Source organism: Diabrotica undecimpunctata, chromosome 6, assembly GCF_040954645.1.
Source record: "Diabrotica undecimpunctata isolate CICGRU chromosome 6, icDiaUnde3, whole genome shotgun sequence".
NCBI lineage: Eukaryota > Metazoa > Arthropoda > Insecta > Coleoptera > Chrysomelidae > Diabrotica > Diabrotica undecimpunctata.
In genome coordinates this window covers 138430756-138447639 of record NC_092808.1, presented here as the reverse complement: position 1 = coordinate 138447639, position 16884 = coordinate 138430756, and the positions used below count along the sequence as shown (strand labels likewise).

Here is a 16884-nt window from a genome sequence, read left to right as displayed (position 1 = left end):
TTTCTATTTGGGTTTGCTCTATCATTAATCTTTCATTTCCATGTTGAGTTTTTCAGACAATCATAAATTTAGTTTTTCTCATTCTGGCTATAATTATTTTATTAACTGATGCTTTAAATAGATTACTTGTTGTTGTGGAGAGCCATTTCCTCAGGTTGTTTAAACATGATATTATTCTTCTCCCAATTCCTCGCTTTTCGAATACTTTACCTTAAAGGAATATTTTCAGTTATCTGTACTTAGTGCCGTACTTTTTCCTTTTAATGGCATATATCACCTTTCTTTCTTTCTCCATTCTTCGTAGTACAGTCTCGTTGGTTATCTTGTCCTTCCATGATATCCTTAGGATTTTTCTGTATAGCCACATCTCGAAGGCTTTAAGTTTTTTCTCCATCGCTTCAGTGAGTGTCCATGATTCAACTTCGTAGTATATTATCGAAAAGATATAACATCGTAGGAGCCTTACTTTTAAAGTTGTGGCTTTTTAAGAGTTTGGCCACGTTGTTGAATGCACTACTAGCCTTCTCTAGTCTACATTTGACTTCTTGTGAGTGATCCCATTGTTCGTTAACTATTGTTCCAAGATAGGTAAACTGTTTAACTCAGTCCATTGTCGTATTCTTGATAAGCAGTTGGACGTCTCTAATTTTATTTTTGTTGATGACCATAAATTTGGTGTTTGATATATTTACTTGTATTCCAAATCTTCCACTTACTTCATTAACTTTGTTTATTAGTTGTTGTAAACTGTTTAAACTGTCTGCAAAAATAACGGTGTTATCTGCATAGCGGATGTTGTTTAGGCGTTTTCCATTCAAAAGGATTTCATGTTCCTAATTTTCCAGGGCATCACTAAATATTTCCTCTGAATATAAGTTGAATAATATAGGTGAAAATATACATCCTTGTCTAACGCCTCGCAGAATCTGGATCGCTTCCGTCGGTTTATCTCCAAGATTTGTTCTTATTATGGCTGATTGGATCCAGTATAAATTTTGTATTATACGCCGGTCTTTATCATTTATTTGGGCTTTTGTTAGAACATCCATCATTTTTTGATGTTTTCGGTGTCAAATGCTTTTCGGTAGTCCACAAAGCAGGTGTAGATATCGCAAGTCATATCTCTGCATCTTTGGAATAATACATATAGACTAAACAGCGCATCTTTTGTACCTACGCCTTTCATGAATCCAAACTGTGTGTCTTGTATTCTCTCGTCGCATAGCTTGTATATTCTGCGATGCAAAATTTTAAGAAAAAGGTTTAGTGTAGACTTATTAGCCTATATTCTCCGCAATTTTTTGCTCCTTGTTTCTTCGGTAACGCAATAAATTCTGAAACTAGCCAATCTTTTGGAATATTGCCTGTGTCATAGATATTATTGAAGATTTTACACAGTATTCTTAAAGATTCATCATCAAGAAGTTTAAGAAATTCAGACTGTACTCCGTCTGGTCCTGCAGCTCTCCCTTCTTTTAGTATTATTATGGCTGCTCTTATTTCTGCCACTAGTATAGGCGGTCTCGTTTCCGTAGGTATTGGGGACTGATTCCCACTCTCATCAAAAAATAAATTTTGTATGTAATTTTTCCATGTATTATCAATACTCTCTTTGTCCACTATTACCTCTCCGTTGTCATTAACAAGTTTTTACTCTTTTGTTTTTTCCATGTATTATCAATACTCTCTTTGTCCACGATTACCTCTCCGTTGTCATTAACAAGTTTTTACTCTTTTGTTTTTACATTTGCCTGTAATTTCTCTTACCTTTTTATGCACGTTGAAGTCGTTGTATTTACTTTGTAGAATTTCGATTTCTTGGCATTTTTTCACCAGTTCTTTCTATTTGGCTTCTCTAATCTTTCTTTGTATAACTCGTTGTAATGTTATGTCGAATTATTGTTCTTGTTTTTTCTTCTTTCTTCCATCAGCTGCAGAATCTCTGTCGTCAATCATGTCTTATTCTTACCTTCTTTGTTCTCCATAAAATTGTCATTAGTGTCGTTTATAGTTTTATTAAGGGATTTTATCTTCTCTTCTGTGCTTTTTATTGTATTACCAATTTCTTTGAATTTTGTATTTATTGTTTTGCTAGTTCTTTTACTTCACTACATTTCAGTTTTCATATGTTATGTTTTTTTACAGTTTTTCCGCGTGTTTTCTTTAACTTGGTTGTATACACGCCCACTAAAGGATTGTGGTCAGATTGAATATCAGCGCCTGGGTAGATTTTAACACTGTTGAAACTTTGTCGATATCTTTTGTTACCAAGTATATAGTCTATTTGGTTTCTTATAGTAACTCTTCTCCATTGTCTCTATGTGATTTCCACGTATACAGGCGTCTAGGTTGGAGTTTGTAAAATGTGTTTAGCACGATTAAGTCATTTTCGGCTGCAAAGATACTCATTGTTTCTCCTCGTTGATTTCTCTTTCCTAATTCATTAGGATCAATATGTTGTCCTTTTTCGTTACATATTTTAGCATTGAAATCTCCCATGACTATAAGGAGTTTCCGATGTCTCGGTATATTTCTTATAAGGTTGCTTATTTGTTTATAAAATAGTCGTAGCAGAAATAAATGAGTTAGAAAAAGTATTAAGGTATTAGCTCAAATATTGACAAGCTCGTTAAGGAAAGCTCGGCTTGTTTCCAATTCAGCTCGGATCGGCTTGAAAAAAATTTGGTTCGCTCGAAGCTCGGTTAACAAGATGCAAACTGACTTGAGCTTAAAAGTCGACTCGTCAAACGAGCTGAGTCTTGAGCAAAGCCGAGCTAAGCTTGAGCTTGTGAGCATCCTTATTTGTTTCTTAAGCTTAATTTCTGGTGAATAGTTATCACTACTTGAATTAGACTCAAGTAGTTTTTGCTTTTTCAATATGATTTTCTGATGCTTTGTTGATTATTGATATGAAGGCATCTAGGTCTTTGTCTGTCATTAAGAGTAATTACATTTTTGTTTGTATTTTGTAAAATTGCCCCAGTTTGCATTTTTAATATTTAATTTTGATGGGGGTGTAGCAATATCGCTACTTGAATTAGACTCAAGTAGTTTTTGCTTTTTCAATATGATTTTCTGATGCTTTGTTGATTATTGATATGAAGGCATCTAGGTCTTTGTCTGTCATTAAGAGTAATTACATTTTTGTTTGTATTTTGTAAAATTGCCCCAGTTTGCATTTTTAATATTTAATTTTGATGGGGGTGTAGCAATATTGTTATTTTTTTGTTGTGGAAACGCTTAAAATCGCTTAAAACAATACGAGGGCTGGGAATTTGTTGCAGTAGGTTATTAAAATCTTCTTGGTCTATAGTTTAAACTGGAGGTAAATATATGTTGCATATATGAATTGGTCGTTTCATGTTTACTGTTTCGCTTCTGCTCGCCACTGCTTCAAAGATAAATATGTTGATTTGTAATTGCTGGGCTTCATTTTTAGCAACTCCGTCACTAGCTATTTCAGCGTTTTGTCTGTGTTTGAGAAAGTTTCTGTATTATTGAAACTTGAATGTATGGTTGAAATCTTTAACTTTAATCTCTTGTAAACAAAGTATCAATGTGTTTACATTTAATTGTATAGTTCCATTGTATATGTTTTAACTAGGCTTAAATGATCTTTGTTTATTTTAACATTTTTAATGAAATCAACGATTTGGTCAAAACTAAGTTTAAATTCTCTTTAGATTCTCTTTAGAATATTCTACTAGTTAGTTCAAGTAACGACAATACTTTATTAGATTTTGGTTCTTGTATTTTGGACAAGTATAATTCTTATTCAGTTATAGTTTTAGTTTCCTTCCTTCTCTGGATAGTTGATACTGAAAATGTAACTTCAGTTTGTGAGGATAAAGTTGGTGTTATTAAGTGTGTAATACTGCGTTTGGAACTTGTTTTATGTACATTTTCTAATTCCATTATTTCTGGGATAGGCGAAGAAATGTCTGTGGTTAGTTGTTTATCTATATCATTATTATATTGTGTATTCGGTGCTATAATATGGACTAGAAGTTGGGAAAGGGGAAGATTTGTCATTCATTTGTAGCACTGTCGTGATAGGGATTTTATTTCAACTGGTAGGGATGTTGGCATGTTTGCAGGCTCTTCACTTCTGTAGTTAAGCAATTGTTTGAAAAATGGCCTGTTTGATTATACTTTGCATACAGCTGGCTCTTATGAGAGCAAAAAATATGATATGGTATGTTATCACAAGGTACAAATACAAGGTAATAGTACTAACAAATCTGAGACCGTATTGTTGGGAGGGGAGATATAGATGTAGCGTCTAAAACTAATAATATGTTTGTACTCAGGATTGGTTGCCCCAATTCTAAGACAATTTAAAGGAGATACAATTTTATATCTTGGTTTAAATGTTTGTTTTTTGTTTTTTTTATATTTAAAAATAAAACAAAATTACTAAATAAATAAATTTATTTAATAAATTAATAAAACAGAACTTCTAGTCGAGGTAAGCGTTGTAAGCCATTTCATTTCCAGTCAGTTGCCTTCCGTAACCTGGATGTTCCCATCCAGAGGATGGAGGGTGATCCACATGATGTTCAACGTGCTGGGGTACATGAATCACTTCGTAGTTAACCACCTAAAAATGTTATATATTTAATATTTTTGAAAATAGGTCGTAAATTTCTTTATTTATCTGAAGATTGATTATGTATATTATATACCAAGAATTTGTAATGACACAAATACAAAGATTTGTTTATTTTGGACTACTTTTGTCCATTTGGATTTCATTTAAACCAATTTTTTATATATATTAAGCCACATTTAGCTAATTAATTAGACAAGTTTCTTACAGAAAGGGATTAAGAAAGATTAGGAAAATGCGGAAAAAAATACTCAGAAGAATTATGGGCCTGATAGGAATGGAAAACTGAGAAATGAGAAGAAAAAAGAACCATGAAGTAAGAGATAATGATAATGATAAGATAATATAGTTATATTTATTAAAGCGCAAAGACTGAGATGGCTGGGACAGGTAGAAAAAAGGAAAAAAGGAAAAACGACTCATTGATTAAGAAAGTTATTGAGAAGTTTTCTACAGGAAGCCAAAAGTTGAAAGACCAAGGGGAAGACCGACATAGAAATCCTGAAAGTGAGCCAAAGTGACAAAGTAATTGACCGCAATAAGCGAATCAAAGAACTCTAAGTAAGAGCAACAAACATTCCATCAGGAATAAAAGGCCTTGATAATTATAATAACATTTTCTATTTTTTGTCGGTTTGATAAAAATTTTAGTCCCAAATTTATGATTTGACAGTGATATTCGTATTATTTAAACCTGAGGTTTGCAGGTGCTAATATTTGGTACGATAGATGATGCCAAAAACTTCTAAATTAGCTCTGTCTTTTCTCGTTAAAAGGAGGATTGAAAATCAAATGGTAAGAACAAAATCCGTAGATTAGGTAATGGCTTATCGAGACCTAGGTCATGAGATTCTTCCACTTCTTATCGCGCCGTCTCGTTTCGAAGGTTGGCGATCCAAATGGTAATTGTGGCTTTGGAAAACGCCGCACAAAAGATTTTTGTGGATAAGCGGTCAAACCATCTTCTCTGGTCTTTCAGCCATGAGTTCTGGCGTCTTTCAACTGATCTTTTGCCCTGCACTTTACCTTCCAATATGATTTGGAGTAACTCAACTCTCTTTAATTATGCTGAGTAATTCTTTTTGTTTACGCATGGGCCGAAGTACCTCACCATTGGTAAATTTTGTAACGATGGAATTCTCAGCATGCGTCTGTATATATATATATATATATATATATATATATATATATATATATATATATATATATATATATATATATATATCGAGAAAAGGAGTACGACCGTCAATCCAATATAAATTAAGAATCACTCACAGAAGAGTGGTGGGTTTTTTCGGTGAAAAGGTGGAGAAAAAAGACAAAGTTGATGGCTACTTCATCTATTTATTGAAATATATATCTATTTAATAAATAGATGAAGTAGCCATCAACTTTGTCTTTTTTCTCCACCTTTTGACCGAAGTGTGATCTGAGTGATCCTTAATTTTTATATATATATATATATATATATATATATATATATATATATATATATATATATATATATATATACATTTCAAAGACATCTATTCTTTTTTCTGTTTCAGAGTTTAGGTTTTGCGAAAATCCAGTTTTTGTTTCTTTTCTTTGTATAACGCTTGGTGATTTAAGAAACTCTTTATGTTTGCTCCCAAATATCTCACGAAATTAATATGGGAAAAAAATCCAGAAGGAAACTAAGTTCCTGTATTTGGCTGTATACCATATATTAAAAAATTTTTGAATAAAATCCTCATGGTATGTATTAACTTAACACTGATGATGGAATACTTATTCCGAAAACGTTTTGTCAATTCAACATAGCCCAACTGGGTTTTTTATATACCTTTTTATAAAGGATTTTATTCAAAAAATGGGAAAAAAAGTTAAACCATTGAGCTTTTCTGCCGTATAAGACTGACTTGGGCAGTGTTCAGAAAGGTAAACCATGTTTTCAAAATATCTGGCTTTTCATTACGTATTAACGGAAAAACTTCGAATCCATGTGTGTTACCGATGTTGAATTACGGAGCGGAAACTTAAACCTTGACAAGGCAAACAATGCAGAAGATCCGTATAGCCTAAAAGGTGATAAAGCGTGCTACGTTCATAAGATGTCAAACCTCCAGCTATACAAAGATCAGAAGTGGCTAATGCTATAGAGAGAATAACAACACTGAAATATAACTACGCAGGTCACCTGGCTCGAATGACATATAACATATGGATAAAGCGGATATTGGAGTAAAGACCGAGAGATGATACGAAGTGGGTTATCAACATGATGGACTGAAGATCTAAAACGTTGCCAGAAACACTGCACGAGGTAAAAAATCATACCAGATGGAAAATTATAAGAGAGATCGCTTCTCTTGTCCAGCAGTGGAGAACGGAGAGAATAACAACACTAAAGTGGAACTGGGTAGGTCACGTGGCTCGAATGACAGATAAAAGATTAAAAAGCGGATACTGAAGTAAAGACCGAGAGATGATACGAAGTGGTATACCAACATGATGGACTGAAGATCTAAAACGTTGCTAGAAACACTGCACGAGGTAAAAAATCATAACAGATGGAAAATTATGAGAAAGATCGCTTCTTTTGTCCAACAGTGGAGAATGGAGAGAATAACAACACTAAACTGGAACTATGCAGGTCACGTGGCTCGAATGACAGATAAAAGAAGGAAAAAGCGGATACTGAAGTGAAGACCAAGAGATGATACGAAGTGGTATACCAACATAATGGACTGACGATCTAAAACGTTGCCAGAAACACTGCATGAGGTAAAAAAATCATAACAGATGAAAAATACGAAAGTGATCGCTTCTCTTGTCCGGTCGTGGACAAGGGAAGATTTTATGTTTGATTTTATTAATTTTAATTTTTTTTAATTTGGCCTTTTTAAATAAATTCTTCAGTTTTTGGTATAAAATTAAATAGAAATATTTCTTGGTTCTTGTGTGCAATCTTTCTTATAATACTCGTTATAATTTTTAAAACATGAGATCTTGTTAAAACTTACCTTTGGTTTGGTGAACTTAAAAATAACTAAAGCTCCTGTCAGAACCAGTGAGAGTAGTCCCAAAGTTAGGGCTTTCCATGTTTTTAAAGCAATTAAAGCTAAGGCAAGAGGTACTAAGATAGCCGTTTTGAATTTCAGTCCCAACAAGAATGGTACGATAACTTTCTTTACGATTTTTGATGATCGACCTGCCAAAATAAAAATGCATTAACTTGGGATTAACTTATGTTTAGTTTTACAACAATATATATATATATATATATATATATATATATATATATATATATATATATATATATATATATATATATATAGTTACAATAATTTGAAGCAAATTATTATTTTAAAATAATTAGTTTTGGGCACTCCTACCCTCGGGTTTCCTACTAGAATCCCCTCTTGTAGGAGAAAAACGGAAAGTGTAAGATTAATAATAACCAATGCATCAGAAACAAGACCCCATATAGCCACAACATAAAGTGTACTAGAAACGACAGAGATTAGAGTACTGAGAATAATCACAGGAAATACGCTGAGAGATCGAAATATCAAGGAAGACATTAAAAGAAAATGTAACATATAGTGTATAAACGAATGGACACTTAACAGAGAAAAAGAATGGAATAACCACATATAAGTCAAAATGGCAAGACATAAATCACTAATCGGTAGAAGTATCGGACGACCGCGCAAAAGATAGAGGTATCAATCCGCCAATAAATAACTAGAATTGCTTATAAAGAGGAAGAAGAAAAAGGCATTTAAGAGAAGATATAAAAAATCATATACAAAAATACATAAAGCCCAAATTTGACCAATACTAACAAGGGTAGGAAAGGACAGAATAGACCACTGAATAATAATAATAAACCAACAAATTTATGTTTCTTAGACATAATAAGGGTTTTCAATCGCATTTAAATCGGAGATGCCTTACACCTATTGTATAAAAGAGATATACCAATCAAAACCATACCAACCATCTCAAACATCTACTCCCATAATTAAATGCAGGCTATATAAATAAAAAACACAGAGCTTATACCAATACAAACCCGTAGTCAGTCAAGGTGATTCGTTAAGCTCACTGCGATTTAATATAATAACAGACGAAATAATATAAGCAGTACGTCAAGGTCATGGTTGCAAAATAGAAAGAGAGATATCCAAGTATAATATGCTATCCGAGATCGAAGATTATTTCCAAAGATTAAAGCACGCTTTCAACACAACAAGCAGAAAATACATATGATAATCTCAGCAAAAGAAACGAAATTTATAACATCGAGATACCTACTTTGATGTAAAATCGACATCGACGGGAAAAAGTTAGGAAACGCAGTTTAAAGAGATATTGAAAAAGATCAACAACACGTCTTAGAATCAAATAAAGCAGCTAGACTTCTTAATACTACAGTCTAGAAGAAGAAGCACCTAAAATAAGACACAAAACAAAGAATCTATTAAACAGCAATAAGACCTATGTTAACAAACACGACGGAGACAAATCTCGATAAATCCAAAATAAAACAACTGCTAAAAACGACAGTGATGAGAATTCTCCAAAGAAAATCAGGGAAAATCCTGAAAAGAAGGAGAATAAAAAGCAAGGAAGAATGTAAAAGACAGAAGTACATGGTAATATAATGGAAACAGAAACAAAACGAATAATTTACCTAAATGACAGAAGATACGATAGTAATAATTACATAAGACAAATCACTAAATGGTCAAAGAAGTGTTGGAAAAACCAAGGAAGTGATACCGTGATAACTTAAACAATGAATGAGGCTAATATCGAAGAGGAAACAGGTCTAAGCAGTCTATATATAAGAAGAAAGAAGAAGAAGAAGCGATTGAAAGAAGAGTTATTATATTATTATATTGTTATAAACAGTCAAAATCGGCCATACAAACAGCCAAATTGAAGACATGAAAATTCATAGTAGGAAAAAATGGTGGGATAAATTAAGAAACGAAGATAAAAGTCAACAATACAATATTCAGCATATATTACGGTGGGACGCAGAAATAAAAAGGAACTGGAACCTTCAACGAGAATAAGGGATGGTAGAATAGTAGAGTACTCACATATTTGGAAGTTACATTAAACACGGATGGAACTGAAGCACCAGAAATTCAAAGAAGAAAAGAGAAACAAAGCTTACTTTTCACTTGCCCATGTTTTGCGCTCCCAAAAACACACACTGTAAATCTAAAATCAGGGTCCACAAGACTATTATCAGACTAATAGTACGTTGTGGATGCGAGACATAGGTAATGACAGAAGACACAAAACGAAAGCTGGAAGTCTTCGAACCATCTTCTAAGAAAGATATTTGGACCTATAAACAAACACAGAGTATGGAGATCCAGGTGCAACCATGAACTCTACCAACTGTTCAAAGAGGCACCGATCTCAGAATTGGTTAAACTTCAGAGACTTCGATGGGTTGGTAGTAAGAATGGACACCCAAAGATTGCCAAAAAGAGCCTTAAATAGTAAAATTCAGGGCGCAAGACCAAAAGGAAGGCCACGGAAAAGATAAGAGGATGCAGTTGAAGGGGACGCGTAAATTTGCTAGATGTGAGAACATGGAGAAGATCGGCGCGGGAATGAAAAGGTTGGAGGCATAGTTTATAGAAGGCCACGGCTCGATTTGGGCCGTAGCGCCATTGGAAAGAGAGGGAATAGTAGAAATTATAAGAGATAAAACTCTACCAGGAAAGCTACCAAACTGCAAAACAGTTTTAAACAAAATCTAATAGAGACGGGTAATGGGCTTGACGTAAAAAAGGAGAAGAAGATCTGGTTGTTTGTTCTTTTTATATTTTTATTATTTACTTTGTTGAGAAGATTTAATATATACCAAGGAGATGTCTATATACAGTGTGTCCGTAAAGTATGGAATACATTCGATATTTCCTAAATGAAAAGCCTTTTTAAAAAAATCTAAAACACGTCGATTTTTAAATTTAATGTTCTACATTTTACAATAAAATTTCATTATACAAGGTGATCCACATTACAGTGATGACGTCATCGGTTCGTTTTTTAAATGTGACATCCTATATTTTAGGACATTTTTATACCGATAAAAATGAGCTGATTTCAAAAAAGTATATAAAACTCGGATTTAATGGATATAATTTGAAAGATATGCGCTTAAAAAATAAATTAATTATTCTCAATTGCAAAAAAGTAGCCTACTTCTAGTTTTTGGTAAACTGTAATTATTTTTAGTAACGTTCAATAACAATTAAGTAGTAAAATAATTGTATTAATTCGTGAATGTTCTGTATTATTGCTTAGAATTAATTTTATGTAGAAATGAATTTGAGTGTAAAGCAAAGAATTGAAATACATATGATGATTGGGTATGGAGACAAATCGCGAACTCAATTTCGAGAAATTGGTACGGTTGAAAATGTACGCAAATCAGGTCGTCCCTCTATAAATTATGTTACAATATTAGATGTTCGACTTGCCTTTGAAGAAAATGCACACAGTTCTGTTCGTAAGGTTAGTAGTGATCTCGATGTTTGCAAAACAATGGTACACAAAGTACGTAAAAGTAAGTAAAGTAAGTAAAATGCACAGTTATACAGGAATTAAACGAGGATGATCCAGATAAAAGAATACAATTTTGCGAAATAATGATGGATAACAGGCACCGAAACCCTCTCTTGGTTCAAAATATTATTTTTTCTGATGAGGCTACATTCAAATTAAATGGCGAGGTCAACCATCAGAATTGTAGATACTGAGCAAAAGAAAACTCCCACTGGATGCGGGAACATCATACACAATATCCGCAAAAGGTAAACGTATGGGCTAGCATTGTAAGAAATAAAATCATTGGACCTTACTATGTCGAAGGTAATTTAAACGAGCCAGAATACCTTCAGTTTTTAAGTGGGTATCTGGTACCTACTTTAGTTAATTTATTCCCCAGTACAATTAATTTAGGAGGTTTTGATAAAAGTTTATGGTTTCAACAGGATGGTGCGCCTCCGCATTATGCTTTAGATGTTCGAAGGTACCTAAACGAAATTTTTCCGAACAGGTGGATTGGAAGACGTGGACATATTGAATGGCCAGCGAGGTCGCCAGACCTCAATCCTTTAGATTATTTTATGTGGGGTCATTTAAATAATGTTGTTTATATTAGCAAATATTGGAGACTTAAAAACAAGAATTTGTAAAGAAATAAACAATATTTCTCAAGAAAGCATAAACAAGGTTCTACAAGAATTTGTAGAACGTTTGGGTTACTGTCAAATACAACAAGGGCTACAATTCGAACATTTAAGATTAAGTCATGTATTAATTACTGGATTACTTTCAAGTTGTTTATTGTAATTTATTTATAATTTAATAATATTGTAAATCAATAAAAATTAATTTTCTAAGCGCATATCTTTCAAATTATATTCGTTAGACCCCCAGTATTATTCTTTTTTGGAATCAGCTCATTTTTATCGATCTAAAAATGTCCTAAAATACAGTGTGTTACATTTAAAAAAAGTGTGTCGATGACGTCATCACTGTAATGTGTATCACCTTGTATAATGAAATTTTATTGTAAAATGTAAAACATTAAATTTAAAAATCGAGGTGTTTTATATTTTTTTAAAAAGGCTTTTTATTTAGGAAATATCGAACTTATTCCATACTTTACGGATACACTGTATAAGAAATATACATCTAGAAAAATTATTTTTTTTATAATTTTTGTTTTAGTCATATGAAACCGACTCATTTTAATTTAACAAGTATACTTATATCATTTTATATTTTGTTATAATAATAATTACCTGTTTCTGCTAAAGGAACTCTAATTTCTTTGGTGTCTAAGGATCTAGGAAGGAATTCTGGTGCAGACATTACCAACTCGTGGGATTGAAGGAAATCTTCAAATTGCTCAAATATATCATTTGAAAATCCTCTCTCCTAAAATGGCATTCTAAGTTTAATTAATATATTTTTAATTTTTTAATTATTATATTAAGTTAAAGGCAAACACTTTATATTTATTTTAGGGAAGATATAAAACTTTGTAACTTAAATTTGCTAGCAAACTAAACTCAAGCAGCAAAGAAGACTTTAAGAAGGATCTATTAATTAATAAAGAAAAAACAAAGCAATTGGCATTAGATAACTAAAGAAAAAAAGACAGTTCTATAAAAGCAGAAAATTATAAATTCGGAACAATAATAACTTTCCCTTAGTTTTTTTTCTCTTTTTTTTTTCTTTAGTTGGGAGTGACAATTGCTAACTGATGATATAATTAAAATTAAAATCTTTAAGATCCTAATGCGACACACAATAACATATGTAATGGAAAGAGCCGTAATGAACAATTTAAAAGAAATGAACCCAAAAATACTAGAAAACCATGACAACTATATGCGGAATAAATATTACTAAAGATAAATAAACTAAAGGTTAACTAGGTTAAAGAAAAGTAAAAACCAAATAGAAATAGAACGAAGCACTGGCTGGGGAAAACAATAATATATAGAAAATACAACGATCGAAATATTTAGATGATGTAATGAGACACTTTCTAATATAAATTAAGAAATAATAACAGAATAGCAATATGGAGAAGACGTAGTTATAAAATTAAATAAATATCGGGAAGGTGAGAGGAAATCTTGTTGTTGTAAGTTTTAAAATGGTATTATGCCTATAAAAAGTTCATTCAAATGACTTTTTTAAAATTATTTCCACAGAGATTATTGTTTTACAAATGTACCTTAAAAATTATACTCATTATAATGGTATCTATTTTAAATTATTTATGTACAAACCTGCACATTTTCTGCACCGTCCTTCTTAACAATCATCAAATTGTCTGTAATTCTAATATTTTGATTGCTAGTAACCTCACTCAACCAGTGCAGGGCCTTGGGTTTAACGCACCCAAAAGAAAAATCCTGCAGGCAGTCGTAATACACATCTTGTAGAAGTTCCACAGCCGAGGGATTTGCAGGACTACTGGCATGAGTAGCCGCTAAAATCGTTAATCCTACAAAAAGGTAAACACTAAACATTATGTCTGACTTTCTTAGACTATTAATCAGCTCTTTTTGTTAGTAATATGTTTTATATATGCTTGGCCGGAAGTAGAAACTTCAGCTCCGATCGGGGTTGGACGTGAGTAAAATTCGATTGCGTTTGATAATGAAAACGTATTCGATTTCTATAGGAATGCCAACTGAATATCGGGTCTTTGTTTTAAAGAAATTCCTTTTTAAATCTCTGGGCGTATGTATAACAAAAAAAAGTTATAAAGTTATCGTAAATACGTAAAAAAAAACGATGTTGAAAGATAAAATAACTGTTCTGGAACTGTTTTCTTGTGGAATATCGTAAGTAAAATATTGTGTTTATATGGGAATAAGCTACTGTTATCATAATTACATTATATATATATATATATATATATATATATATATATACATATATATATATATATATATATATATATATATATATATATATATATATATATATATATATATTCAGGGATTCTACAGTAATCACTGCCTTCCCTCGCTCAACCGTTTCCATCTCTCTCTGTTGTCCTATTCTCCATCGTTTAGACCTCTCTTACTCATGGCGTCGTCTACTTCGTTCCTCCAGGATTTTCGGGGTCGTCCTCTTTTCCTCCTTCCTATGGGGCTCCATTCGGTTATCCTCTTTATCCATCTGCTGTCGCCAGTTCTTCTTACATGTCTATACCACTTTAGTCTTTTTTGTTCTATGTATGTTAATATATCTGTTTTTATTGATGTTCTTTGCTTTATTTCGTCATTACTTCTCCTATCTATTCTTGTTACTCTGCAGCCTCTTCGCAGGCATTCCATCTCTGTTGCTACTATCTTACTGCTGTTTTTCTTGTTTATGATCCAATTTTCAGCCTCATATGTCATAATACTTCGCACTAATGTTTTATAAATCTGTTTTTGTCTTCATATTTAGGTGTCTATCCCACCATACTGAGTTAAGTTGTCGGATTGTTGTTCTTGTTTGTTCTAATCTTTGTGTAATTTCTTCCTCTGTTGTTGCCTTTTTCGTGATTATAAACCCCAAGTATTTGAATTTATCCTTTCCTTTGATTATTACGTTGTCATCAATCTGTAGATCTTCTATGTATTCTTCACTTGTAGATAGGTACTCTGTTTTCGCAAGGTTAATATCTAGGCCAGCCTTGGTATATTCTTCTTGTAGTTTCTTCATCATGTAGCTGAGGTCGTCTTGGTCTTGTGCCATAACTACTTGATCGTCTGTATAGATAATTATATTTTTAACTACAAAAATTTAATGTTTCGATTTCTAAAAAGATATGAGGATGGACTTTTGCCATACCTAACTTGTGTATGATTGTGTTGTGAATGTATTGTGGATGTATTGTGTATGATTGAAGACGATGTGTCTTAGAGTTTTTTAATTGTTGGTATATTCTTGTGACTGGTTTCTGCTTTCAGTATGGGCAACCAAACAAAGCCTGCTACATTCTGATGATGGGTTTGCTACACATTTCTCTTCATTGAGTGGAATGAGGGCACTTCTTTGATTTTGTTTATGTCTTTTTCTTTTATAATTATTGGTGCATCTTTCCATTCCCCCAATCATGCAAGCAGTGTAAATTTTATTTTTTTCCAACAATTTAAAACGAAGATAGTGGCAGATTTGATAAAACCTCTTGTTCAATAGTTGTGGTAAGTTTTTTGACTGGTTTTTATATTTTAATATTGACTAGTGATCCAATCAATTGTCATCTACAGTCAGTCATTAAAATTTTTAAAATAATACACTTTTTGCATATAAACCAAGTAATCTAAACCCTGTGTATATGTTTATAATGGTGGTACGCTATATACATTATATGTACTATTCGTCTCACGTCATTTAATTTGATGTGCTATATGCTAGTATTAGGCTTGTTGTTTATTTTGTACTCAGAGGCCTTTTTCAGACCCCTTATATTTACCTTATGCTTTATATATGAAGCAAATATGTCATTATTATCCATAGTGTCATATGATATGTCGTATGTCTCTATACGTTCATTAATAACGAAGATGAGATGTATTGCCCTTTGGGTTACCTCTTTGTTTGTTTTTTCTATCTAAGTATATTGGTTATATCCTCTTCTTTTATTTGCTATGTCGCATGTTAGGATTCGATTAATTGTTTATTTTGTACTTAGTCTGAGGTCTTCTTTAAGTCAATATATCAAAATTTGTACTTATGCAACATGCTCGACTTTAACTGACATCAAAGAAAAACTCAACAGAATTCATTAGAAACGTTTATTTTGTTATACCTATAGTCTTGGCTGCTAGTGAACAAATAAGCAATGTTAACGTTTTGACAAATAAAGGTTTATATTGAAAGTAGCGCGAAGAAATTTTATTAGTTGAAAATTAAATTTACCGATGCACTAAAAAAACTTTGGTTAGTTGACTATTCCTCTAGCTCTGATTATAAAACGATTATGGAGTTCAAAATCAGTACAGGAGACTTGCAAAAATACAGGTAGTCAAAATAGGTGTACAAGAAAATTTACCGCGTCAGAGCGGCATAAGCTCTTTGATTATTATTGGATATTTGCAAATTACCAAAAACAAAAACACTGATTGCTCTTGTGTATAAAGGAAGAAAAATTAATAGTAAACGAAAAGCTTCCGAAACAAAGTATTGAAGAAAAAAAAAATCTACAAATTTGTAAAGAAACTGCTGCTGTTTTTATTATTATCGTAGTCAGGTACTACAAAAAATATTTACCTACCGAACTCAGAAATTTATCTTATCTTTACAGAATGCTCATTAAAGATCAATTTGATAATCATAAAATTAAAACTAAAGTATCACTGAAAGTATTTATAACAGTTTTTAAGACAGACTTACTTAATATATGTTTTCATCTTCCAAACAAAGATAAATGTGCTCTTTGTGAGTATGGAAAGAATAGTACAAAATGCTTTTTGTTTCAGAATAGAAACTTGCCAAAGAAGACGACAGTTTTGTTTTTGCTAATTTTGACCTCTAGAAAATGTTAAATACTTCTTATGGTAATACCGCGCTTTTATATTATTCATAACAATAATCATTGTTCAAAGAAAATATGACAACTGAATCAAAAATGCATACTGCTATCTATGGGGTGAATTAGACGGTAACCGTGGTACGAACGAGATATCCACTATCATTTATAAATGCTTAGAAGAAGTAAACAACAGAAAGAATTTTTCTTA

General features: G+C 32.2%; 1 protein-coding gene across 1 annotated transcript; it reads right to left on the bottom strand.

Moving 5' to 3' along the window:
• Positions 1-4413: 4413 nt before the first annotated feature.
• On the bottom strand, positions 4414-13699 carry LOC140442867 (uncharacterized). Its single transcript, XM_072533830.1, has 4 exons — positions 13432-13699; positions 12433-12568; positions 7615-7802; positions 4414-4600 (listed from the first exon to the last, which is right to left on the bottom strand). The coding sequence occupies exons 1-4, from the start codon at positions 13672-13674 to the stop codon at positions 4460-4462; spliced, it is 708 nt and encodes a 235-aa protein (XP_072389931.1). The 5' UTR covers positions 13675-13699; the 3' UTR covers positions 4414-4459.
• Positions 13700-16884: the final 3185 nt, after the last annotated feature.

Bases quoted from the DNA above. Each gene is read 5' to 3' on its own strand.
- LOC140442867 (XM_072533830.1), bottom strand. From the start codon at position 13,674: ATGTTTAGTGTTTACCTTTTTGTAGGATTAACGATTTTAGCGGCTACT. The intron at 7,803-12,432 runs GTAATTATTATT...TTATTTTGGCAG, and splicing joins AGTTCCTTTAGCAGAAACAG to GTCGATCATCAAAAATCGTA. The intron at 4,601-7,614 runs GTAAGTTTTAAC...TAACATTTTTAG, and splicing joins TTAAGTTCACCAAACCAAAG to GTGGTTAACTACGAAGTGAT.